Consider the following 26,834-nt stretch of genomic DNA (forward strand, 5'->3'; position numbering starts at 1 on the left):
GCTTTTCTTTTGCTGACCCGATTTAGTGAGTACTGCCTGTGTGGCTTTTTGTTTGGAAAATTATAGGTATGGAAGCAACATTATGTAGAAATGCAATCTTAGATATTCCACCCTGATACATTCAAGTCTGTGAAAACTTATTTTTCCTAATTTTTAGTCTAGGCTCATAATTTATTTTTGTAACTGATTATGTAAATTAGAAATAGAAATGTAGAAAGAATCCAATGTGACTGTTTACTTTTCAAGTTGATTTGTCCTCTGTACTAGAAAGCACAATGAAATGCGGTTCACACAAAAACATTGGAGTTTTTTTTTTTAATACTTTAAAGTGTAGGATATTTTGAAAGGGTTTCCAAAATCAGGTAGACCTGTCATTGAAAGTTAAAGATGAGAAATATTTAGCAGATAAATTTTATAAAGTTATATAATTTCCTTTGCATCTTTCCTATTTTTAATAAGGAGTCAATATGGCTCATCACAAAGCCTTTATATTTCTGGCTGGGCCTAAATGAAATCTAAATCAGTTTATTTTCATATTTTGAGATACAACTATAACAATTTACAAAATACTTTGAATTAAAAAATATATAATTTTGATTCCCTGAGTTCTCTAGGGAGACTGTGATTCTGCATGGTCTAGAAAATAAAGTACTTTATACCATGATTTCCCCAGTAATATTGTTATAGCCTCATTCTTCTGTACGTGTATGTATGTAGATATATTTTTATCCAGATAGACCACATAACAATATAGAAGTGGTTCGTCCACTCCAAGTCAAGGCTGGAATGTAACTTGGAGATTTCTCCTGACCAATATAGCTAGAGAGGTTATAAAAATGGATATCAGGGAAGCTCTCAGGTTGCTGGATCCAAAGCTTGTATTAAAGAGAGGGCTGTTCTCAGGAGGAAATTGAACAGGAGCTTAGCAACCATACACAGCACCCAAATGCAGCTGTTGAAGGGAGCTAGCCCCTACACCTGTCAATCATTGCAAAGCTAATGAAACCTCCCGGACTCATTCCAATCTATGACCACACTCACATAGCATCCCATCCTGGAACTGGCAAGTGTGAATTAAATTTTTTCTTGGAAGAATCCAGGCTAATCCAAGCTTAGCTAACACTTCATAAACCCAAGTAGCAATGCACCCACCTTCAGGATGCTGTGACTTTCAACTAAGTTCCTTAGAATCAGTTCTCTTTACATTGTAATTTTCTCATAGCGTATTTACACCCCCCAACTCTCCTATAACTCACTCATCTTGATTAAAAGCCCCATTTTCACTTCACATCTATTGAACGGGGTTGGGGAAGGGGAGAGCGGTGGCTAGTGTGTTTTAGAAGTCAGAGTCAGCAATAGGAATCAATACAGATGCAGCTAGGGAAGCTGAACCTAATGGTTAATTCAAAGTATGAGTAACTTATAAGCATACCCTTACGGTTCATTTCTATTACCCAAGGTACATGCTACAAGCAAACTGTGGTTGATTTTACAGATTGTTCCAGAATGAGAGTTACTCTTGTTCGTTTTCTCTTCAGAACACTGGCATCATACTCCCAGTGGAATCTCAAGGACTAACTCCCTGGCTGCACCTTCAGAAAAAGAAGGATTCTCACCAGCTGGGATTGCCCATCCACTGGTCCAGAGCCCTAACCATGCCCCTGCCAACAGGCCAAGACCGCTGGTCTGAAGCAGACATCCAGACGCTGCTGGAGCGCATAAAGAACGATGTCCCACCAAATGACAACAAGTCTTTCCACAAAACCCTGAAGACCATGAACTGGGAAAGGGTAGCTTTCAAAGACTTTTCTGGGGAAATGTGCAAACACAAATGGTTGGAGATTTCTGACAACCTGAGGAAGTCGCGGACTTTGACAGAATTAGTCCTAGAAGCTCAGCAACATGCTCAAAACCCCTTGAGGAGGAAAGAGGTGATGAAGCATGCAGACTTACCCAAGAAGCCCTTGTCGGCTTATATCCGTTTCTACAAGGAGAATCATTCCCAGTATACTCAACGGTACCCTAAGCTAAGCAGCGTGGAGGTGACTAAACTTCTAGCGAAGAAATATAAAGAGCTTCCAGAAGAAGTGAAGCAGAAATATAGTCAAGATTTCCAAGAGGAGAGAAAAATATATAAAGAGAAGCTGTCTCAGTTCAAGCTGTCTCAACTCAAACCAACAACTCATCTGAAGCACACTTCCAAAAGAAATCATGTCCCCAAGAGGCCACAGCTTCAAATGACTGCTCAAGGAAAGGGGAAAGAAAGGAAGTCCTCTCTGGAAACAGATCACCTCTCCATGCACATGACAGTCTGTGGAGAGCCCAAGAAGCCCCCTATGAATGGATACCACAAATTCTACCAGGATTTGTGGTCCAGTGAGAAGCTGAAACATGTGCCACCCAGGGAGCGCATGGTGGAGATTGGCAGGCTCTGGCAGCCTATCCCCCAGAGCCAGAAGGACCACTATACGAAGCTGGCTCAGGCGATGCAGAAACAGTATAAGATAGACCTAGCTCTCTGGCTGAAGAGCCTCTCTCCTCAGTCATACGCAGCATTCAGAAAGGCAGGCTATGGGAAGGGTAAGGAAATGAGCATGTTAGGAAGCCCAACCTCCACATTTAAAAGGCTGTCTCCAGAGGCTCTGGAGTCTGCATCAGTGAAGAGGATGAAAGGGGAGCCTGAACACAAGCAGGGAGTGCTGGTTCCAGCCAGAGATTCATCCACCACCTCCAGTGCGGGTTGAAGCTCATCCTCCAGCTAATCATCCTCCAATTATCATCCTGAGCAGATAGAGTCCTGGAATAAGCAATTAGATGACGTGGCAGTGGGAGGCGCTGTTCATGGACGGTGTCTTACTGAAATGAGAAGCGGTGCTGGTGTGCTTCACCCACTGGTTCGCTGTTGGACATGCGTGATCACAGACATTTGTCCTATGCCTTTTCAGAGAACTCTGTATTCCTGTGCATTGCCGTCCGTCATGTAGCGTTTGCACAGGCGGGTTGGAGGATTTGGATGTCTCAGCTTTGGGAACATGGCTCTTTGTCCTTTTTTCTCAGACTTATTTCACTGAGCACGTTTTCCCGGCTCACCAGTTCTTCTCATGCTTCATGAACGGATTTGTCTTTGTGATTAAATAACATGTTTCCGCACCTACTGCATTTTCTTGAGTCATTTGGACACAACTCCACTCCATGCCATCTTGTTGATGCCTACTGAAGAGCAGAGGAGAGCTGCCCCTGAGATTTCAAGACTGCCACTATGAATTTCATTTGTCTGTCAGCTTCTCTAGCTGTGCTGACTTGCATGTTGCCGTGATGCTGGAAGTTATGTCACAGATCTCAAACACCAGGAGCATCTCCCAAAATGGACAGGTTTCAGCCGAGCTTCCAGGCTAGGAACAGGCAATGAAGCAGGAACAGGCCGTCCTCTTCTGAGGAATGAGCCACGGAAATCTCTCTGGACAGATGGGAACACGGTCAGATCTGGAGAGTCTAATGAGAGGAGCAGAGCGTTGTTCGAAAATGAGTTTCCAGGTTGGAAAGAACTCCAACTGTGGTTAAGTAGAACTGCCTTTTCAAAGTAGCATCGGGCAGGTTGGTGGACATTGAGTAAAGTGTGGGAGTGGAGTATTTGGGACCTTCATTTACTAATGGGACCTTCATTACTAATGGGACATGACTCAAAACAAGATGAAGCAGCTAGAAACATGTATTGGCAATTGGAAATTGGGAGGTCTTTCATGAAGATTTCCTCCATGTAGGGACATGCTTCTGTGGCTCATTATGAGTAGTCACCAGATTTGCAGATCAGGGGGACATTCAGACCTAGCCCTGGTCTTGGACACCTTGAAGACCTTCTAGTGGTTTCCCCACAGTTGGCATGCCTGTGTTCCCCACCACACGTCCCCCAGGGATTCCCCTACACTAGAGACGTAAGCACCATGGCCCCTGTTGTTTCCTAATGCTGTAGCACAACCAGGGGCTGCTTGACTCTGGGGGCCCAGAGAGTCCTTCCTTCCTTGTTCCCCTGTGACCTGCGTCACCCACCCCCACAAATATCTTAATCCTAGTGCGCCACCGACAAGCCTGGGTGGTCTGTGCATGACTCGTGCCTGTGACTATCTCCTGTGATCGACCTGCACACAGGTCCCCTGAGCTGCTCACTTTCCATTGTGGACCCAAGCACCAGGCTCTGCGAGCTCCCTGACTGGTGGCTAAGTGGCCTGCCTGTACACAGGTCCCCTGAAGGGCTCCATCCCCCAGCGTGGACCCTGATCGCCACTCTGCCTGCTTGAGTTGGCCTCGTGGCACTGAATTTGCCTGGACGTTTCCTCAATGGATTGTTTAGTGGAGGGTTAACAATACACCTTGGTCAAGTGACTAATCTTGTCTCAATATTTAGTGTTCTTGTCTACACATCACTTGTCACAATGGATACGTTATCTTCACAATAAAAATCAATTTATTACTTCTTTTAAGAAGCTCGTCTTGTGTTGTGTATTTTATAGTTCTGTTAAATTCATCAGGATAAAGAGTGGCTTTCCCTTCATAGCAGTGTCTGTCAGGGAAGCATTGTTCCTTCAATGGCTTTGAAACAATGATTGATTTCCCTGGTTCCACTGCTCCTCTGAATGCTCCAATCACATTGCAAATTCTGGTCACTTGACTGATGGACTGAATATGCTTCTCGACCTTTCTATTGAAAAAAAGAACACGTTCTGAAAAAATGCGTAACCTGGTACTGCTCACAATGAACTTTAAGGCATACACATATAAAAAAAGATTTCTGTATATATACACAGACAGACTAAAGTCAGTCGATTGAAACTGTGTACGAGCATTCCCCTCTTAATCTGCAGCTTTGTTTCCAGTTGTTTTTATTTTCTGCCATCCTGCCTAACGGCTACAAGTGTCCCCAAACACAGTTAAAGTAGAATAGTCCTCTCACTGTGTGCCAGTTTCCCCTAATGTCAGGCGCAAAGTTGTAGGACACTTGCAGAGTTCCTTCCCAGCTCTGAGCTGGTGGTGCTGACCCGCCCATTTTTCTGTTGCACACAGGAAGCATCATAGCAGGGTCCATTCAAGCGGGAGAGAGTTCATGCAGTAAGGTGCACAGGGGTAATAATGTAATTACTTTTCCATTATGGCAGCATTGGAACAAAAAGATTATTTTGGAACAAATGGAAAAAAACGTTAAAATATATGACAGTAACTCTATGGAGCAGCTACTGCCCTTAGAGCCGAGATAAAGCAGAGAAGGGAGGGGTCCTCCCACACACCTGTCTCCAGAAATGGCAGAGAGCTCGCTGGAGGTGCTACACCAAGCGAATAGGCTAAAAATCCACATTCCAGAACTAGCCGGACATCATCCTTGGATCCATGGGTTTGGTTATCGGGATGCTTCAGCACTGGGAACACGGGTACTTCTCCTTTTGTGCTAGGATTACTACACCGAGCATGCTCTCATGGTCCCTGAAGAATTCATTTCTCTCTGAGGTTTAATAAAATATTCATCACACACTCCACTTTCTTGATCCAAAAATTTGTCTCTTAATGGACACTAGTGTTCTTTTCACCTTTTTGCAACAATTAAAATGGATATAAATGTGTCTGAGTCTTTAAATTATTTTGAATAGAAGAACTATTTTGCTTGAAATTTTTCTTTTTGTTATTTTGAATATCATTTTCTTGGCGTTTACTTTGCATTTTGTATAATGGAATCCTTCCATCCTAATAAGAAAATTTGTTCAGTAGTCACCACAATAAATTACAGAACATGTTTTTCAGGCACTTCTTAGCTCCCTGTTTAGCACATTCTCAGTTGACATGCACATAGACAATTTCTAATTTTCATATTACTTTTTTATATGTTCGAAGTTAACTTATTCATTACTAAAGACTCCAAAACTCCAAATTCATTTTTCTTTCTTCTTTTAAAATTTTATTTCAGCCACTCAGATCAATGTTTAGGTCCAATGGATGAATAATCTGGAGGTATTTAAAATTTTTGTTTATTGGGGTTTTCTTTGTTTGTTTTAAAAGTTTTATTAGGGGCTCATACAACACTTATCACAATCCATACATATACATACATCAATTGTATAAAGCACATCCATACATTTCCCACCCCAATCATTCTCAAAGCATTTGCTCTCCACTTAAGCCCTTTGCATCAGGTCCTCTTTTTTTTTCCCCTCCCTCCCCACTCACCCCTCCCTCATGTGCCCTTTGTAATTTATACATCGTTATTTTGTCATATCTTGCTCTATCCAGAGTCTCCCTTCCCCCGCTTCTCTGCCGTCCCTCTCCCAGGGAGGAGGTCACATGTGGATCCCTGTAATCAGTTCCCCCTTTCCAACCCACTCACCCTTCAATCTCCCAGCATCGTCCCTCACACCCTTGGTCCTGAAGGTATCATCCACCCTGGATTCCCTGTGCCTCCAGCCCTCATATGTACCAGTGTACAACCTCTGCCCTATCCAGCCCTGCAAGGTAGAATTCGGATCATGGTAGTTGGGGGGAGGAAGCATCCAGGATCTGGGGGAAAGCTTTGCTCTTTATAGGTACTACCTCGCACCCTGACTGACCCATCTATATATATATATATATATATATATATACACACACACATACACATATTCTTTTTTTTTTGCATGATGCTTTATACCTGGTCCCTTGGGCACCTCTTGATCGCACTGGCTGGTGTGCTTCTTCCATGTGGGCTTTTTTGCTTCTGAGCTAGATGGCCGCTTGTTTATCTTCAAGCCTTTAAGACCCCAGACACTATCTCTTTTGATAGCCGGACACCATCAGCTTTCTTTGCCACATTTGCTTATGCACCCATTTGTCTTCAGCGATCCTATCATGGAGGTGTGCAGCCAATGATATGATGATTTTTTGTTCTTCGATGACTGATAACTGATCCCTTTGGGATCACTCGCTCACACAGGCTGGTGTGTTCTTCCATGTGCACTTTGTTGCTTCTGAGCTAGATGGCCACTTGTTTATCTTCAAGCCTTTAAGACCCCAGTCACTATCTCTTTTGATAGCCGGGCACCATCAGTTTCTTCACCACATTTACTTGTTCACCCACTTTGGCTTCAGCAGTTGTGTCGGGAGAGTGAGCATCATAGAGTACCAATTTAATAAACGAAAGTATTCATGCATTGAGGGAGTGCTTGAGTAGAGGCCCAAGGTCCTTCCACCACCTTAATATTAAACCTATAAATGTAGACACTTAGATCTATTTCCCCATCCTCATATACATGTTTGCATGTACATGTCTTTGTCTAGACCTCCATAAATGCCCCTTGACCTCCAGCTCCTTCCTCCATCTCCCTTGACTTTCCTCCTGCCCCACCACCATGCTCCGTCCCCACCTGGGCTACAGCTATACCTCTTCTCTACGCAACCTTACCCTTGATCGTTCCCCATCAGGCCTGCCACTCCCCACTCACTGCCATTTTGGGTCCCATGTTGTTCCCTTGTCCCTGTGTTTATTAACACCACTTCCTTACCCTCCTCCCCCTCCCCCACCCAGAACTGTCTGTCTCCCCCGGAACTGTCTGTCCTATTGTTTTTCCTCCAGATAGTTCATCCAGCCTGTCCTGTTCAGACAGACCTGTGGAGACACTAACATGCACGAAAACAAGACAGAGGAAAACAAAGCAACAGTATACAACCAGACAATAAAACAACAAAAACAAACCACTGACAAAGAACAAAACACTTCACAAAAGAAAGGCTTGTAGTTCGTTCAAGGATCGTTTGCTGCCCCTTAGGAGCGTTTTCCAGTCCAGTCTGTTGGGGCACCATGCCCTGGCCCCAAAGTCCACTTTCAGCATTCCCTGGGGACCTTGCCACTCCATTCCCTTGCTGTTCCGCTGCACTCCCCCAGTGCTTTGCCTCGCTGTGGTGGGAGCAGGTCAGGTGCAATTCCCACACTGTGTCTCCGGTATTGTCCCCTGTATCGCCCCTAGTCACTGAGGGGCATCATGTCTCATAATAGGGCCAGCCATGTTGTTTTATTGGGTTTTTTAAAAAGTCCATAAGGGACAAAATACAACTTTACTGTATAAAATGTTCAGTTGTAGACCACCTGAAGAATAGCTTTGATACTTTCAACTGGCTTTCTGGCTGATGCTCTCAGAGGTCTTATTCCATATTTTTTAATAAATAGAACAGAGAAGGATGAAGATAAGCTAAATAAGTATTGAACTTGACTGTTTAAAGAATTGAGGCTAGGATCTGAATTTACTTTGTTTATATTGATTTCTGCTAATTTTATTGAGAAAATTATTATTAGAAAGTATAAAATAGAGAGTCTGTAAGCCTACTTGCCTTGAGCCATTAAAATTTGATCTTTAAATGGGTTTAGGACATACCTTCAAAGAAGGCTCTGCAAAGATAAGCCCAACCCAATGTCTTGTGTGTTCAGGGAATTCGATGGTGAAGAGACTTCCCTAGGAGTCAAGACTGACAGATTGAAGGGAGAAAAAAAAGGAACGTTGGATATTGCAATTTTGAAATAGTGGATTCTAACAGAAGCTGGGGGGGAAATCTGGAATCATGAAGAAAACTCCTTTCTAGGACTTAATGTTAAAGTGAGCCTGTGGCAGCCTGAAATGCTTGCTAGGTGACCACCTGGATCCACTTGTTGAGTGGACGTGAGAGAAATGCAGCAATATTGTGTCTGGCCACTGACACCCACGGACTTGGTTTACAGGCACTAGAGGGGAAGATGAGCGTGGGGTGACTGGTCGGAAATTCAAGACCTAGCAAAACGGGGCGAGGGTTGTTGAGAATTTATGATAAATCCATGGTCTAAAGGCAAGGCCAATAATGAACTCCTCGGTGAGGCTAAGCGAGGTGGTCCACTTGAGTTGACCAGAATCTGACCAGATGAAGAGAAAATTTTGAGCCTGTGAAATGGTGCATTTTTGTTGCTGACTTTATGAATGGCCTTCCTGATTTGACTTTGCTTATGGATGCAGATTTCACAGGGTTCCAACTGGAATGAAGTTCATTCACATCAAAGAATATGATTGTCTCCTCAGAGCACTGGGTTGATGAGGGAAGAACGGAAATCGGATACCCAAAATTGGGGGGATAACGGCATGAAGTGATTGGCTTACAAACTTTCATAGGTGGGGGAATATATTCATAGATAGGATTAAGGTGTAGGTGTTCCTTAACTGCAATTGTTAGGCATAGGATATTTTTGCTTTAATCACTTATAGAATGTTATGTTTAAATGAGAGTGGCACATATTTTAATTGTATGCATTTTAGCTTTATCCTATTGGGTACACATAGGAGGCATTGGCTGATGAAGGTGTTTACTAATGGGTGACCAATTAATCCCCTGTGCCTCTGTGTCTTTGCAGACAAAAGCATTGCCAAATGACTGTTATTTGTGACCTTGCTGCTAAAAACATTGAGATAACTCTGTTATTTAGATCTCTTTAAGGTTCTTTTGAATCTTGCATATCCATGTGATTGTCTTAGAACCTAGTGCTTTTATTATTCAAATGTTAAGAAAGCATGATTAGTTAAGTAACATTTGCATAGATAAGAGTTTAAGAATGTTTTTTAAGTTCCTTGATGTTTGTGTTGTAAGCAATCCCTAAGAAGGGTATAAAAACCAAGCTTTAAATATACTCTGGACTTCAGTCCATCAGACTGTTGTCCTCCCAATCCCATACTTTGTATATATTTCTTTCTTTTCCTTTCATCCACACGCCTCATTTTGCACCCAGCTTGAGACAGGATAGCTGGTGTAATGGCCCGCATTAGGTGCAGATAAGTTTTTATTATTGTGTCAAATTATATATGGTTAAAGAATTATGTGAAAATGTCAAATTGACAAGGGGTGGTCTGCTGTAGTTACATCATCACAATTTAAGGTGTCAATTTGAGAATTAAGAGTGTAGGGGTGGGGTCTAGCCTGTCAATCGTGATATAGCCAATGAGGCCTCTGTATGGGCGTGGCCTTCTCCTGAGGATTCTTGCAACTCTGGTTTTCCTCCTGGAAGTTGGAGAGACACTGTCACTCTCTCTCTCTGCTCACTCACTTGGAGACACTCTACCGACAAGTCACGTGGCCTTACGCTAATAGACCATGTGCCCTGGGAACTGGAAATTCCACATGTAGAACTCTGGACAATGCTGAGATGCTTCTACTGCCACTAGATCGACAAGATTTTGCACACATGGCCCTGTGATCTTCGTGCATTCAGCGTCATTGCATGTGTTTCATGAGTCCGAAGAGGACTTTACAGATTAGTATCAGATGTATGGGCTAATATGGGACTTATGGACTTGTTCTGGACTGGGCTGGGAGGTTTTTCAACATTTACTTGCTTTGTATATAGCTCTTTCTTCTACACCCATGAGTCCGCCTGGATTTGTCTCTCTGGTGACTCAGACTAACACATTATGTTGGTATTGTTTTACCCTGACCACTGCATTTTGCTTTTGTTCTTTATTCTCTGTTGGATTACCAGTTTATGACGCACTGGAGGAGTGCGTGCAGAGAGATAAGAACTAGATGCAAGGATGAGTAGGGGATGTGGAGTGGGGGGGCAGAGATGGGGAGGGTGAAGGGATGTCAGGAGTAAGCACTGAGGGTGTTGTGGGGAGACAGCCCTTTTACTGAATGTGACCACACAGCATATTTTAAAGGTGATATAGTCCTGGGCTATGGAAAACGTTCTGAAATCGATTGTGGTAATGATTGTACAATTCTTCTTGACATTTGAATGATATGATTGTATGATGTGTATTATGTGCCAATAAAACTGAAGGGGGAAAAAGAAAGAAATAGGTTGTTCACTTCTGAGGAATTAGACACTGAAAACCCTATGGGCAGAATGGAAACATGGTCAGATACAGAAAGCCCCTGTGAAAGAGCCGGGCTTTTTTTTAGAAAATGAACTCTTTGAATAAAAAAAAAAAGAAAAGAAAGAAAATGAACTCTTCAGGTTGGAAAACATTCAAAGTATGATTGAGAAAGCATTGCCTTTTCTTTTTTCTGTTTTTCCCCAAAACCATTTTATTGGGAGCGAATACCGATATCCTATATAGTTCAATCACATCAAGCAATAATGCACAATTGCTACCACACTCCATTTCAAAATATTCTCTTCCTTCTTGAGCAACTAGATATCAGCTACCTTCACCAAACACATACATCCCTCACTGTACTCCCCGAAACCCTTATTCTATTTCCTGTCTCTATAGGTCCAACATTGGGTCTCATATGCTGAAAGGATTTTAACCATTCAAATCAGGTTTATCATTTTGATCTCCCATAATCATCTCTCCAAAGCACTCGGTTTGGTATCCAGTTTCTTCCCATTTCTCTTTTATGTGTAGAGGGAAGGCACCTGAGGCTTACTTCCCATGTAGAGCTCCCATCTGTGTCTAGGGTTCCCACTGCCATCCATAGTCTCACAGTTTAGGCTCTGATACTATTCCCTCCTTCATCTTTGGGTATGATTTACAATCCTTCAGTCACTGATGTGGACTTCTTCCATGTGGGCTTAGGTGACATCTCAACAAGCCTTTAAGACCCCAATCAATACTTTATGTGATCACTGGGCATCATCTAATTTCTTCAACACACTTTGCTCTCACACCCATATTTGATGTGTTCCCTGCCTGAGGATGAGTATCAAGCGGGGCTATGATGTAAGGATTAATTGTTCTTAAATTAGAATTAGGATTAGGTGAGCCCCAAACCCATCCCTGCGTCTATGTTTTTTGTTTGGTTTTGTTTTACCTTCCTTTGGCTCCCTTTAGAGACTTCCTTGTTAATGTATGGTAAAGAGTATTATTGACCCCCTCCCTGGGGAATAAAGCTCTTCCATTAATATTGTCACTAATTAGCCCCTGGCACTAAGTTTTAAAGCACTGTTGAGGGAGGAGTAATGGGCCAATGAAGGCTAATTCCATATTGCAATATCTGAATTATTCACTTGTACAGAAATAATCCTTTCCTGACTCGATGCTAGTTACATAATCAATTGGAGTTGGTTGTCAAAGAAAGTGTACAGTTATATTCACTGAGAAGTCAGTCAAGGTTGGTCAGAATAACGTATATCTTAATATAGCATGTAGGGCACTGATGTAGTAAGTCAAGGAGTGTCGATCTATAACCACAGTATAGCAGGCCTCTGATTCTTTAAACCCCATGAATTTCAGTTTTAATTCCTCAGGTTACAAGTGTGGTTGAGGTGGAGTTCTTTTAACCTAGTGGAGCATTTATTGAACAGAACATCCTTTTCCCATCTTATACTTATTGAGCCTTTGTCAAAATCAGTTTTTTATGCGTGTTTTTTTGGGGAGGGTTCTGTCCTGATTGATTCATCTATGAATCTATAATTATACCAGTGTCAGGATATTTTGACACATTAGTTGCATAGTAGGTTTTGAGGTCACGTAGTGTAAGACCACCTGCTTTGTTCATCTCTTGTGGAAGTTGTTTGCCTATCCTGGACATCTCTCTCCATATGTAGTTGATAGTTAGTGTTTTCATTTCTTTGAAGAATGATGCTGGGATTTGGAAGGGATTGAATTGAATTTGTAGATTCCTTTAGGTAGTGTTGACATTTCCATGATATGGAGTGTTCTGATCCATGAACACAAGATATTGATGCCTTTGTTCAATCCCTTTTTGTTCCTTGTAATAATGTTCTGTAATTTTATTTGTACAGGTCTTTTGTTTCTTTGGTTAGATTTACTCCCAGGTTATTTCAGCTTTAGTGTTATGTGTTATTCCTGGTTGACTAGAGAAACAAATGCAGAGGCACTCATGTATGTATAAGAAAGAGGGAGGTAAGGGGAAAATCAGGAGCTGATACCAAAGGCTCAAATACAAAGAAAATGCTTTGAAAATGATGATGGCAACCTATGTATAAAGGTGCTTGAGACAATGGATGGATGGGCGGATTGTGCTGAGTGGTACGAGCCCCCAGGAAAATGATTTAAGATATTCATATCAAAGGGTAATTTTATATTAAGCAATCTTCCACACTGAACCCAGATCAAATATAATTCCAATATTAACCCATATGTCCGATACTAGTATATAAATTCCTTTTCAGACTCAGTACATGCAATGATGCACGCTCTTTCTGCTTCACCTTGCTGATGAGAAGCTTCCTGCATTGTGTTTTATCGCATGCACTGCGTGAGCTTAAAGAGGATTTTATGGATTAGTATTGGTCATGTGAAGTAATATTACAATTATGGACTTGATCTGAAGAGGCTGAGATGTTTTCCCAACATACAACTGCTCTTTGATATAAAGCTTTCTCATCCATTTAGAGAAGTGTGTCTGGATTTGTTTCTCTCGAACCCGAACTGTAAATGATAGATAGATAGATAGATAGACAGACAGACAGACAAACCCAGAGAGACACATGTGGCTATTGTGTTCTTGAGGTCTTTTTTCATATTCCCATCACTAGTATGTAGGAATCCAATTGATTCCTGCTTGTGGCTCTTGAATCCTGCTACCTACTTACCTCCTCAATTGTTTCCAACAATACAATGTTGACACCTTTGGATTGTTTCTATATAAAATTATATCGTCTGTAAATAGCTAAAGTTCCAGTTCTTCTTTGCCAGTTGTACTCGCTTGATTTCTTGCTGTGTCTATTGGTTCTGGCTAGCACTCTTGGCACAATGTTGAATAAGAGTGGAGATATGGGAGGGACATCCTTGTCGGGTTCCCTTATTTGTTGAGCATGTTTTCAGCTTTTTTCCATTTAATGTCATATTAGCTATTGCTGTTACATACTGACAGGTCTTCAGCAGTGAATGAGTTCCTATCTCTCAACAGCCCCTCCAACACTTGTTACTTTCTGATTTCTTGAATTGGGCTGTCTTTGGGGGGTATTAAGAGATATCTCATAGTTGTTTTAATTTACATTTATCTTCTGGCTAATAATAGGAAACATCTTGTCATATATTTATTGGCCATTTGGATGTCTACCCTTGTGGAAACTCTGTTCAGGTCTTTTGTCCACCTCTGTGAGCAATTAGTTTTTTTTCTTATTGTAAGCTAGCATAGTATTGTAGATTTTAGTAATAAGACCTTTATCTGATGTGTCATTGCTAAAGATGTTTTCACAGTCTGTGGGCTCTCTTATACCCTCTTGATGAATTCTTTCAATGTACACAGGTGTTTTAGCTTACAGAAAGGGTTTTAACCATTCAAATCAGGTTTATCAGTTTGATCTCCTATCATCAACTCTCCAATGCACTCTGTCTGGTAACCAGTTTCTTTCCATCCCTCTATTATGTATAGCGGGGAATTAGCAACAGACATCTTTCCTGTGTCGATCTCACATATGTATCTTGGGCTCCCACTGTGGTCCATAACCTTCTGCAAACCAGAATCTCACAGTTTAAGCTCTGATACTATTCCCTCCATCATCTTCAGATTATCTGTTTTAAAAGCCTTCAGTCACAGATATTTGTTTGCTTCTTCCATGAGGACTTACTTGACAGCTCAAATAGCCCTTAAAATCCCAGTCCTTATTTTATCTGATAGCCAGGTACCATCTAATTTCTTCTTACACTTTGCTATAACACCCATATTTTCTGTGTTCACTCCCTGACGATTAGTATAAAGCAGGGATATGATGTAAGAATTAACTGTTCTTAAATTAGAGCTTGTTTTTTGCAAGCCCAAAACACGTTCCTGGGTCAACGTTTGTTTTTTACCTGCCTTTGAGTCCCTTTGGAGACCTCCTTGTCAATGGATGGTATGAAGTATTATTGATCATCTCCCTGGGTAATAAAGGTCTTCCATTAATATTGTCACTGATTAGCCCCTGGTAGTAATTTTTTAAAGCACTGTTGAGAGAAGGAAAATAATTAAATAATTTGTAAAAATCAGGGCTGAGATTCATGAGAGGAAAAACAAGGAAACTATGAAAAAATTAATGCAGCTAAATGTTGGTTCTTTGAAAGGATTAACAGCATTGACAGCCCACTGGCAAACCCAACCAAAGAAAAGAAGGGCAAAAAATGTCAATAGCAAGGATGAAAGATGAAACAGGAGACATAACACTGGACTCAAATGAAATGTGAAGAATAATTACACAGTACTATGAAGGCCTGTCCTCCAATGAATTCAACACCTAGGAACACATGGACAAATACTTGGAAAACCCATCCCTCCCTAGACTATCCCCGATGGACATCAAGGATATCAACAGACCCATAGCAATAAAAGTAATAGACAAGGTTATCACCGGATTATGAAGAACAAAATCTCCTGGGCCTGATAGTTTCACAGGATAATTCTACTAAGCATCCAGGGAAGAACTGTTACCTATCCTACACAACCTCTTGCAGAACACAGAAAAAGACGGCAAGTTCCCAAACTCTTTCTGTGAAGTCAGTGTAACTCTGATAAAGAAACCGGGCAAGGATCCCACAAGAATCAAGAACTATAAGCCAATTTCCCTAATGAATGTTGATGCAAAAATCCTTAACAAATTAGTGGCCAATAGAATACAAAATTATATAAAACAAATAAATCACCATGACCAAGTGGGATTCATATCATGATTGTAGGATGGTTCCACATACAAAAGACTTTTAGTAATGTTCGCCATTTTGACATGGAAAGTTTGAAGAACCACATGATAACATCTATACATGCGGAAAAAGCACTAGACAATATCCAACACTCATTCCTTTTTAAAGACACTCAAAAAGATAGAAATGTAAGGAAAATTCCTCAATATAATACAAGCTATATATATAAAAAAAAACAACAGCAAACATGGTAGTCAATGACAAAAACACAAATACATTCCCTCTGAAAAAAGGGACAAGGATGCCCTTTGTCCCCACTCTTATTTCACATCATACTGGAGATTTTAGCTAATAAGGCAAAGAAAAGACATCAAAGGTATTCATCTGGAAAATAAGAGAGGAAACTATCATTATTCACAGATGATATGATTTTATATATGGAAAATCCCAAAAACTCTATAAGGGGAGTGCTGGAAGCGATAAAGGAATATGGCAGAGTGGCAGGAGACAAGATCAACAAACAGAAGTCTATTGGACAAGACCGCAGAAGAGGGGATCAAAAAGGCAGTACCCTTCACAAGAGCCAAGCAAAAATGGAAATATCTAGGGATATAACTGACACCAAAAAAACCCCCCAAAAAATGTAAGAAAAAACTACAGAACACTATTACAAGAAAGACTTAATATAATAAAGATGACAATTCTGCCCAAGTAACTATATAAGTTCAATGCTATCCCAATATGAATACCACCATCCTTCTTCAAAGAATTGGGGAAAAAAAGATTACCAACTTCATATGGAAGTTGCGTAGAAATAGCAGAGGGAAAAAGCGCAGAAATAGCAGAGAAGGACAGAGTGGGAGGGCTTGCTCTACCTGACTTTGGCACATATTAGACAGCCTCGATGGTAAAAACCTCATGGTATTGGTATGGCAGATACTCAGAACAATGGAAAAGAACTGAGAACCCAGAAATAAACTCATCAGCATACAGACAACTGATATTTGATAATGGCCCAAATATTATCACATGAGAAGTGGATGTTCTCAAGTGGTGCTGGGAAAAAAATGGATACCTACGAAAAAAACCGGAGCAGACCCTTGCCTCACTCCATGCACAAGAATAAACTCAAGGTGGATCACAGACCTTGAGCTAAAACCCCAAACTATTAGGGCCATCAATGAGGCAATTGAGACAAACCTGAGAACTTTGGATCAGAGAATACATAAGCTATCAGAAACAGGAAAGGACATAAACACAGAGGAGGTACAAATTGACAAATAAGATATACACCGTGTACATCAAAAACTTCACCAAGAGAGTAATAAGAGAGCCACGGATGTGGGAAACATATTTAGCACTGACACGCCAGACCAAAGGCCTTATTACTAAAATCTACAATTCTCTGATAACTTACAATAAGAGAAAAAAAAAACTGCCTGCTGAGGAGGTGGGCAAATGACCTGAACAGAGTTTTCACAAGTACAGAAACCCAAATGGCCAATAAATAGATGAGAAAATGTTCTCGATCATTAGCCCCATAAGATATGTACTTTTAAACAACTATGAGATACTAGCTAACACCCTCAAAGATACGAATTCAAAAAATCACAAAGTAACAAGTGTTGAAGGGGCTGTGCTAAGATAGGAAAGCTGGTAAAAAAAACTCTGGTACATATATACAATGGAGTCTATGAATCCCTAAAAAGCAGTGATGAACGCATGAAGCACATATCTGCATGGACAAAACTGGGGGATATTAAGCTAAGCGAAGTAACCCAAGCACAAAAAGACAAGTACATGAGCCCACTGAGGTAAGGTTTAAAGTGAAATTATTGTTTCTTTCCTGTCTGTCTAGGCAAGAAGGAGGTATAAACAATCCGGGGGAGAAAACAACATGACCAATGGCTCCAGGGAAATGGGAGAGAGAGCAGAAGGGGGAAAGGAAAAGGGGTACCAACAAACGCAGGGATAAGAGAACAACAAGTGATCAAAAATCCATGGTGAGGAGGGCATGGGATGCCTGGTGGGGCTTGATCAAGGGCAATGTAGCCAAAAGGAATTACTGAAACCTGAATGAAAGCCAAACATGGTAGCAGGACAAGAGGAAAGTAAAAGGAAATAGAGAAAAGAACTAGGTGGCAAAGGGCATTTATAGAGGTCTAAATACAGGCATGTACATAAGTAAATATATTTTTATATAACGATAGGGAAATATATCTATGTGTATAGATTTATATGTTAACTATTAAGGTAGTAGTCAGTCATTGGGATGAGAGCTGTAAGAGCCCCCAATAGATTGATTTTTTTAAAGCATTTTCATTGTTGCAAATAATTGAGTTCTCTTTGAGAGCAGTTTACTACAAGTATTTCACTCATGAGCACATCATTTGTAAATTTGTTGTGTCAGTCTGGGTAGAGTAGAGAAGCAAATCCATAGAAACTCATATGAGGCTAAGAAAGAGTCTTCGGGCGGCGGGGGAGGAAGAGGAAGAGCCGGCTCAGGGCCAGCGGAGGGCTCGGCCGGGGAGGGCTCGCTCTGAGGGGCCCCAGAGCAGCGCATCTCGCCAGCACCGTCGGTGTCCAGCGCCCGACCCCGAGCCCGGTGAAGCCAGCCCGGTGAAGCGATGTCAGGCATCCGAAGGTGAAGACATTGGGAAGGCTTGCTTGCGCTCTAGGGAATTCATCATACCCTGGCCACGCTGGACACTCGTGGCCTGAAGGGTTGAGCTAACAGTGCTCCGTCACATGTGGAACACTAACGACACAGGTTGGAGTCGACGTGTCGGACGAAGGTGAGAGCAGCGAGCGCAGCGTTATCATTCGTTGCTTCAAAACTTAAAAGTGCAAGTAGAGCAGTGAGTGGTAGTACCCCAAGACTCGCAGGCCATACCCAGAGCTGTGCTCACAAAGGGAGTGGGCCCTGCGCCCCTTTCTCACGTCCTCTAAGTGGCCTTGCTGCGTGTCCCCTGGGAGTGTCTTGGGGCCAGTGGACTGGGCAGAAAGCAGTTAATAGAGAAGGACCCATGGCCGCAGCACAAATGATTCACAAGATCAATCAATAGCTCGCGGCATTGAGTTAGACGTTGCTAATGGCACAGGTGCTGGCGGAGACCTTGGCAGAGCTGCGGAGGACAGGGACACGGTGCCTGGGGTGAGCTTTCAAAGACGACTAAGTGCTTTCTCCAGCTCCTGCCCAGGCAAAGACCCCGATTTTCTCCAGACGGATAGTATCAGGAAAGTGACTCATGTCGAATCCAAGGTTAAAAAACGAGCAAACAAACAAAACTCACCACCATCAAGTCAATTCCAACTCTACGGGATAGGATGAACCTGTCCCCGTGGGCTGCTGAGACTGTAAGTCTTTACGGAAGCAGAAAGCCTCATCTTTCTCCTGAAGAGCAACTGGTGGTTTCAAACTGCCGACCTTGTAGTTAGTAGCCCAACTGGTAACTGACTACACCACCAGGGCTCCCTCGTGAACGGTGAGACACGTGGTAAGGAGTGGAGACGGCGGTGACATGAACACGGCACAGGAGGCAGCGGTGCTGTGAATCTGTTTCTGGACTGTGAAAGCTTTCAGTGATGTGGGCAAGCCCCGCTGTTCGACAGCTGGTGAAGGGCAGGAGGGTGTCCCCAACCTTACCTGAGGGACAGAGTATGTCACGTAAAAACCAAGCCGAAGACAACCGCTCAGCGCTTGCTTCCTCAGAAGAGGGTGGCCTTGGGAAGGAGGAACTAGGTCCTCTTCCTGACATTGAGAATTAGGGGATTTCTGGAACAGCGTGTCCTCAGCTTGGTAGAATGCTGGGAACTGGTTTTGATCAAAAACAAAGATGGGGAAGGAGGCTTCCTGGTCTAATGAGCATAGTGAGTCCTCCCCCATTTCTGCAGGGCCTTCCACCTGGCCCTTTTGAACGCAGAGGCCCCGAGGGCAGGGATGCCCAGAGGTATTAAGCCCCGGATACCATCTCCTGTCCCTTCCCCCGTGCCATGCCTTTTAGTGTGTAACCCATTGCTGCGTCAATCTGTGGGCGAGAGTTGGTGCACGCAGATTGAAGGCCGAGAATGGGGAAAGAAAGGGCTCAATCGTGACGACAAAGCGAGGGGACGGCAGGACGAGGCAGCTGACGTTCTCCTTGACGCGTGGCTGTGTGTTGGGACTGACCCGATGGCCCCTCATAACAGTAGCAGGAAAGAGAAGGTCAGGGGTGGTGGCTCAGTCCCACCCAGCCACGGAAGCAAGGCCTGGCAATCTTCCATAAGGGTGACAGCCAAGAAAGAACTATGTGGCAGTTTTCACTCGGCAACATGTGCCGTTGCTGGAGTCATCTGCTCCAAGGTAGGAGGTGTGGCCTGGTTTTTTTTAATTGCCACCTGTGCCTGTGGGAGGGGCCAGGAGCAGGGGCGTGGTCAGAGTCAAGCTCAGTACAAGTCACTCCACACACTGCCCCATCCTTCCAGTACTGAGAGTCCCTGGCCAATTACCCTCCCCCGGGACTGACCTGGAAGTCCCTTGTAGAAAAATGTATGGGGTGACTTGAAGCGTCTCACTAACCTCACTGGCGTGAAGAGCAGCAGAGAATGGCATTTAGCATTTCAGATCCTGGTGTGAAGGGGCCTTTCTGTAGGTCAGTGTGGCTCCACCTTCCTAATGCTGCGACCCTTTCATACAGTTCCTCAGGTGATGGTGACCACCCCAACCATCAAATTATTTTCATTGCTACTTCATGACTGTAATTTTGTTACTCTTATGAATTGTCATGTAAATATCTGATCTGCAGGATGTATTTTCATTGCTACCAATTGAACATCATTAAAGCATAGTGATGAATCACAAAAACAAACAACAAAAAAGAGTCTTCCCTAATGAAATATTTTTTTAAAAAGAGAAAGAGTTTTATAAAAAGGGTAATATACATTAAGAAAGCATCCGCCCCCGCCCCCTCAAAAAAGGAAAGCATCCCAACCCAATCCAGTCCAAATCCATAAGTCTGATATTAGCCCATATGTCTGATACCAATTTATAAAGTCCTGTACTCACTCACAAAACACATTGAATGATGCCAAATCCAGGAGGATCAAGGCCAGTGCATAGTAAGTCTTTGGATCCAGTGGCGATGTAAGCATCTCAGGGCTGGCAGGGGTCTCCACGTGGCTTCGTTAGCGCCCAGGGCTGCATCAGGGTAGGTCCATGCATCAGGGTAGGTGCAGTGGCTTCTCCTCGGGGATAACTCACAGGGATTCAGTCTTCTCAGTAGAGACTCTCCAAGGGAGTAAACAGACAAAGACAGTGTCTTCGGCCTCCAAGGAGGAAATCCTAGAGTTTTTCCAGAATCGTCAGGGGAAGGACATGCCCACAGAGAGGTCTCATTGGTTAGCTCCTGATTGACAGGCCAAACTCCGCACCTTCACTCCTAAGGAAAGTGTAACTGGCTTCAGGACTGTACAACAGTCAGGAAAGCCTCTAGTCTGATACCTGGCCCTGGACTTGAACCTTGTTTCACTCCAAAAACTGTCTGAGCCACAAACCGATGAGAAACAGAAACCTGGTTTTTGTGCAAACTCATGTGGCTGTCTACTGGAGAAAGATGCACTAAGCCTTAGAAACGCATGATCGGGTCCTTTGGAGTCACAATCCACTAAGGGTGAGTTTGGATTGACTTCCGGATACGGACCTAGGAAGCTTAGATGGCTGAGTTGGGTGAGAGTTGTACTGTAGCCCTTTAGATTGGCTTCTAAACCCACCGGTCTACAGGAGGGGAGCAATGAGGTGAGCTGCTCCCCTATAGATTGACAGCCTCACAGCTCCATACAGGGTGGATGCGGGTTGGAGGTGACACAGTGACAGTGGGTTCTGGATTGGTATATCCCTAGAGAGAGGCCACACAGTATAGTTGGTCACTGTTTGGGTGACTAATGCAAGGACCTGGGGTTCCAACTCGCAGGCAGCTCTGCTTCAGAAGGACGCTTCTGTGCTCCAGCACAATGACTTCATAAGGACACAAAGGTCACCTCGTTCTGAGTTAACGGATTTAGAAGTTAAAGGTTCAGGTTTGCTATCTTCCATGGAAGCTAAATACAATGCTCACGACTCTGCCACAGAAGAGCCCTTTTTAAGTGACAGATGAGGTCCCATCTGGCTTGGGCTTTCTGGAGAGCATACCGGCTTTCGTGACTGTCACATGGCCACCCAAAGACCACCAGTGAGGGAGCTCCTTCTCTGGATGAAGTGAAAATGATAGTCTGATGTCTGGGAGGCTTGTGGAATTTCCCTCAGCTAGACATAGATCTTGTTGTACCACACCCTTCCCTTGCACACAAAATAAATCATTCACTGCTCATGCAAATGCAAACTTAATCCACTCTTGACTGCCCCAGGGACCTGGATCAGCCATTTCAGATAACCCTTTGTTTGGAAGAAATCCCGTGGCTTACTTTAGAGCCAATGGGAAAGCCCTATTTGTGTAAGCACTGGGAGGGAAAGGGTGTGGACTCCAGGGTCCAATCACAGGGCACCCTGGAACCTAATGCCATCTTCCCCAGAGGAGCCTCAGTGTTCACAGAACTGGCTGACCGCAAGGTCTGAAATCTCTCGCTCCCATCCCTGGCGGACCTGGTGCCTGCGCTGACCTCCAAAGCTGCGGTCCACTAGAAGGAACGCTTGCCAGAGCCTTCAGGTGAGCACACACATTCTAGGCCATTAGTGGTAGGAAACCTTTGCCGTTCTGTGTGGCTCTGTGGGGAAGCTGGTTTGCTTCTCTCTTGCTCGAGATCCTCCACGGGCCTCCTCTGGTAACCTCCTTGTCAAGAAACTCAACTTACTCAATTACTATGGAGTCGATTCTGACCTGTGGCCACCCCATAGGACTGACTACAGATGCCCCTGTGAGCTTCCGAGGCAGAAAGCCTTGGCTGGAGTACAAAGCCAAGGATGTCTCCCGCGGAAGAGCTGCTGGTCCCCAGCTGTGGACCTGCTGGTTATCAGCCCGAGTCCTGACCACTCTGCTACCAGGACTCCTCTGTTACAAGTGGCAGTCATGTAACCTGCCCATGACATTTCATGAAACCCTGACTACAGCAGTCAGGAAAACCTTGAGCCTGATAGCCAGCCATGGACTTGGAACTTGCTTGACTCCATAACTGTCTGAGCCAGAACCAGTTAGGAACCTGTTATCTGTACAAACACATGTGGCTGTCTACTGGAGATAGATGGACAATGCCTTAGAAATGCTAGATCGGGTCCTTTTGGGTCACAGGCCACTATTGCAGCTGTTCTCAACCTGTGGGTCGTGAACCCTTTGGGGGCTGAATGACCCTTTCACAGTGGCCGCCAAAGACCATAGGAAAACACATTTCTGATGGTCTTGGCAACTGAGATGCCACTCCTCTAGCCATCTCCAGCCAGGTTCACCCACATGCAGATATGCCCACCTATGAGTACCTGGCTTGAAGACTGTTACCCATGCTATGCCAAGCCTTAAGACAAAATTTCATTTATTTGCAATTAGAAATAAATATTTCACAATATAACATTACATATTGTTTTCATGATTAATCATTATGCATTAACTATGTTCAATGTGTAATAAGGATAATATATCCTGCATATCAGATATTTACATTCGGATTCGTAACAGGAGAAAATTACAGTTATGAAGTAGCAACGAAAATAATTTTATGGCTGGGGGGATCACCACAACATGAGGAACAATGTGAAAGGGTCACAGCATTAGGAAAGGGGATGAGATTTAACTTTGACTTCCGGATAGGACCTAGGAGGTTTAAATCGCTGAGTTGGGTGAGAGTTGTACTGTAGCCCTTTGGATCGGCTTCTAAATCCACCAGTCCATCGAAGGGAGCAATGAGGTGAGCTGCTCCCCTATAGATTTACAGCCTCACAGCTCCATACAGGGTGGATGTGAGTTGGAAGTGACTCAGTGGCAGTGGGTTCTGGATTGGTATATCCCCAGAGAGAGGCCGCGCAGTATAGTTGGTCACTGGTCGGCGACTAGCACAAGGACCTGGGGTTCCAATTAGCAGGCAGCTCTGCTTCAGAAGGACACTTCTGTGCTCCAGCACAATGACTTCATACAGACACACAGGTCGCCTCTTTCCAGGTTATGGATTTAGAAGTGAAAGGTACAGGTTTGCCCTCTTCCATGGAAGCTAAATACAATGCTCATGACTCTGCCACAGAAGAGCCCTTTTTAAGTGACAGATGAGGTCCCATCTGGCTTGGGCTTTCTGGAGAGCATACAGGCTTTTACCCAAAGCCGGCTTTCATGACCCAAAGACCACCAGTGAGGGAACTTCTCTGGATGAAGTGAAAATGATAGTCTGATGTCTGGGAGGCTGGTGGAATTTCCCTCAACTAGACATTCATCTTGTTTTACCACACTTTTCCCTTGAAAGCAAAGGAAATTGTTTACTGCTCATGCAAATGCAACCTTATTCACTCCTGACTGCCCCAGGGGATTGGAGCAGCCATGTAAGAGAGCTCTGTGTTTGGAAGAAATTCCATGGTTTCCTTTAGAGCCAATGGCAAGGCCTGTTTGTGTTACAATGGGAGGGAAAGGGTGTGGTCCCCAGGGTCCAATCAGAGGGCACCCTGGAACCTAATCCTATCTTCCCCAGGAGGGCTACAGCTTGCCCAGAACTCCACTGACTGCAAGGTCTGAAATCTACTGCTTCAGTCCTTGGTGGACCTGGTTCCTGAGCTGACCTCTGATGCTCCAGTTCTGCAGCGCACACTGAAGAAACTCTTGTCAACGTCTTCAGGTGAGCACTCAAATTCGAGTCATTTAATGCTAAGAAATTCTCAGTTACGTGTGGCTCTGTGGGAAAGCTGGCTTACTTTTCCCCTACTAATGATCCTTCATGGAGCTCCTCTGTTGACCTCATAGCCTTTTTCAAGGAACTAGTTTACCTTATTACCATTGATTCAGTTCTGGCTTCGGATGTAGACTTAAGGATTGTAGCTGCCTCTCTTGTTTAAGAGTTCATCTGTAAACACTTGCATTCACTTTAACTGCAGCAGCCCAGCAGTTGAGGATAGATGAGGTGATATGCTCCCCTAAAGAGTTACAGCCTCATAATTCCAGAAAAGATTGGTTTTTGTTGGAAGTGACACAATGGGTTTGGGTTTAAAGTCTATCTAGAAGATCACTGGTCATTACTATTTGTATTCCTGACCTATGATCAGTGTGTCCAGTTCTCCTACAGCTTCACTCCAAATAGATAACCATTTCCACCTCTTTAAAAATAAACTTCAGGAATCCCAGGGCCCGAGCTACTGTAGGATCTTCATTACATAAGTCAACCTCATGACGTTGACTTGACAACTTTCCGTTTTCTTTTATCCCCCAACCCATTGTTAAACGAGGGCAGTAATATGTTATTTTTAAAGGGTTTTTTTTGCATGATCTCATACTGATCCTTAAACAGAGTAATTACACCTTACAGAACAGAATACCTAATTCTTTGCTTGGTGGATTATCAGGTCTTTCAGCCTCTTAATTAGCCATAGTTGCTTAGAAGCAGTGATTGGTGTTCTAACATTTTTGTGAAATTTCCTTTGGTAGACACTTATTTTCCCTTGTTTTCTTACTCTTTCCCATTTGAAAACAAAGGAAATGGGTTACCATGGACGCAAATGCAACTGTGAGCACTCTTGACTGCATTAACAGAAGTGTTCATTTAAGATAACCCTTTGTTTGAAAGATATAGCATGGTTTACTTTAGAAACAATGGAAAGGCCTATTGTGTAAACATAGGGGAGGAAAGGGTGTGGTCTCCAGTGTCCAATCACAGGGCACCTGGGAACTTAATACCATCTTCTCCAGGACGGCCACACCTTGCAGACAAATGCACTGAGTGCAAACTCCTCTGAAATCTACTGTTCCTCTCCCTGGAGTCCTGGTTCCTGCGCTGACCTATGCTCCACCTATGCTCCAGTTCTGCAGCACACACTGAAGGAACTCTCGGCAACGTCTTTAGGTGAGCACTGAAGTTTCAGGCCATTAATGTTAAGAACGTCTTTCAGTTTCATGTGGCTCTGTGGGAATGCTGGTTTACTTCTCCCTTAATAAGACCCTTCATGAGTCTCCTCTTGTTATTCCATGTGCCCTGGGTCAAGGAACGAAAGGTACCTAATTACCAAGGAGTCGATACTGACCCATGTTTACCCCATAGGATAGGCTACCAATAGCCCTGTGAGTAAGGCTTGACTGGAGTCTGGAGCCCAGGATTTCTCCCTCCGAAGAGCTGTTGGTTGCAATTTTAAACCTGGTGGTTGTTAGGCCAAGTCCTACCCACGATGCACCAGGACTCCTGTGTTACAAATGGCAGTCCTCTAACCTGCCCATGACCTTTCATGAAACGTGACTGCAACAGTCAGGAAAGCCTCTAGCCTGAGTCCCAGCCATGGACTTGGAAGTGGTTTCAGTCCCAAACTGCGTGAGTCATGGACCATTTAAAAACCTGTCAGAAATCCCTCCGTTCAGACTCACAGGACAGTCTACTTAAGAAGTAGAAATTCATATTTTTTAGTCTAATACCTTTGTGAAATTTCCCTAAGTAGACTTTTAGCTTGACTTGGTTTATTACTCTTTCCCATTTGAAAACAAAAGAAATAGGTTACTGTGGATGCAGATGCAAATGTAATCCCTCCTGACTGCATTAACAGAAGAGTTAATTTAAGATAACCCTTTGTTTGAAAGAAAAACCATGGTGTATTTTAGAGTTTATGGCAAGGCCTTTTTGTGTAAACCCAGGGGAGGAAATGATGTGGTCTCCAGGGGCCAAACACAGGGCACATGGGAACCTAATACCATCTTCCCCAGGAGGTCCACACCTTGCACACAACTGCACTGAGTGCATAGTCTTCTGAAATCTACTGCTCTAGTCCCTGGAGACCCTGGTTCCTGAGCTGACTTCTGATGCTCCAGTTCTGCAGCGCACACTGAAGGATCTCTTGGCAACGTCTTCAGGTGAGCACTCAAATTTGAGGCCATTAATGTTAAGAATGTCGTTCAGTTTTATGTGGCTCTGTGGGAATGCTAGCTTGCTTCTCCCTCACTTCAGATCCCTCATGCCCCTACTTTTTTGACCTCATATCCTTTATTTCAAAGAACTAAATTTAGCTCTTTATGATTGAGTCACTTCTGACTTAGATATAAACTTGAATTGCGTAGATGCCCCTCTTGATTTAGAATCATTTATAAACCTTTGGGTTAGCTTTTAAACCCCACAGCCCATCTCTTGGTGCAAGATGAGGTG

At 43.5% G+C, this 26,834-nt stretch overlaps 1 protein-coding gene across 1 annotated transcript; it reads left to right on the forward strand.

The window, feature by feature from the left end:
- Window positions 1-1,655: 1,655 nt before the first annotated feature.
- Window positions 1,656-2,744, forward strand: LOC142445942 (upstream-binding factor 1-like protein 1). Its single transcript, XM_075547791.1, has one exon. The coding sequence runs from the start codon at window positions 1,656-1,658 to the stop codon at window positions 2,742-2,744; it is 1,089 nt and encodes a 362-aa protein (XP_075403906.1).
- The last annotated feature ends 24,090 nt before the right edge of the window (window positions 2,745-26,834 follow it).

The sequence above is a fragment of the Tenrec ecaudatus genome, chromosome 4, assembly GCF_050624435.1.
Source record: "Tenrec ecaudatus isolate mTenEca1 chromosome 4, mTenEca1.hap1, whole genome shotgun sequence".
NCBI lineage: Eukaryota > Metazoa > Chordata > Mammalia > Afrosoricida > Tenrecidae > Tenrec > Tenrec ecaudatus.

Bases quoted from the DNA above. Each gene is read 5' to 3' on its own strand.
- LOC142445942 (XM_075547791.1), top strand. From the start codon at position 1,656: ATGCCCCTGCCAACAGGCCAAGACCGCTGGTCTGAAGCAGACATCCAG.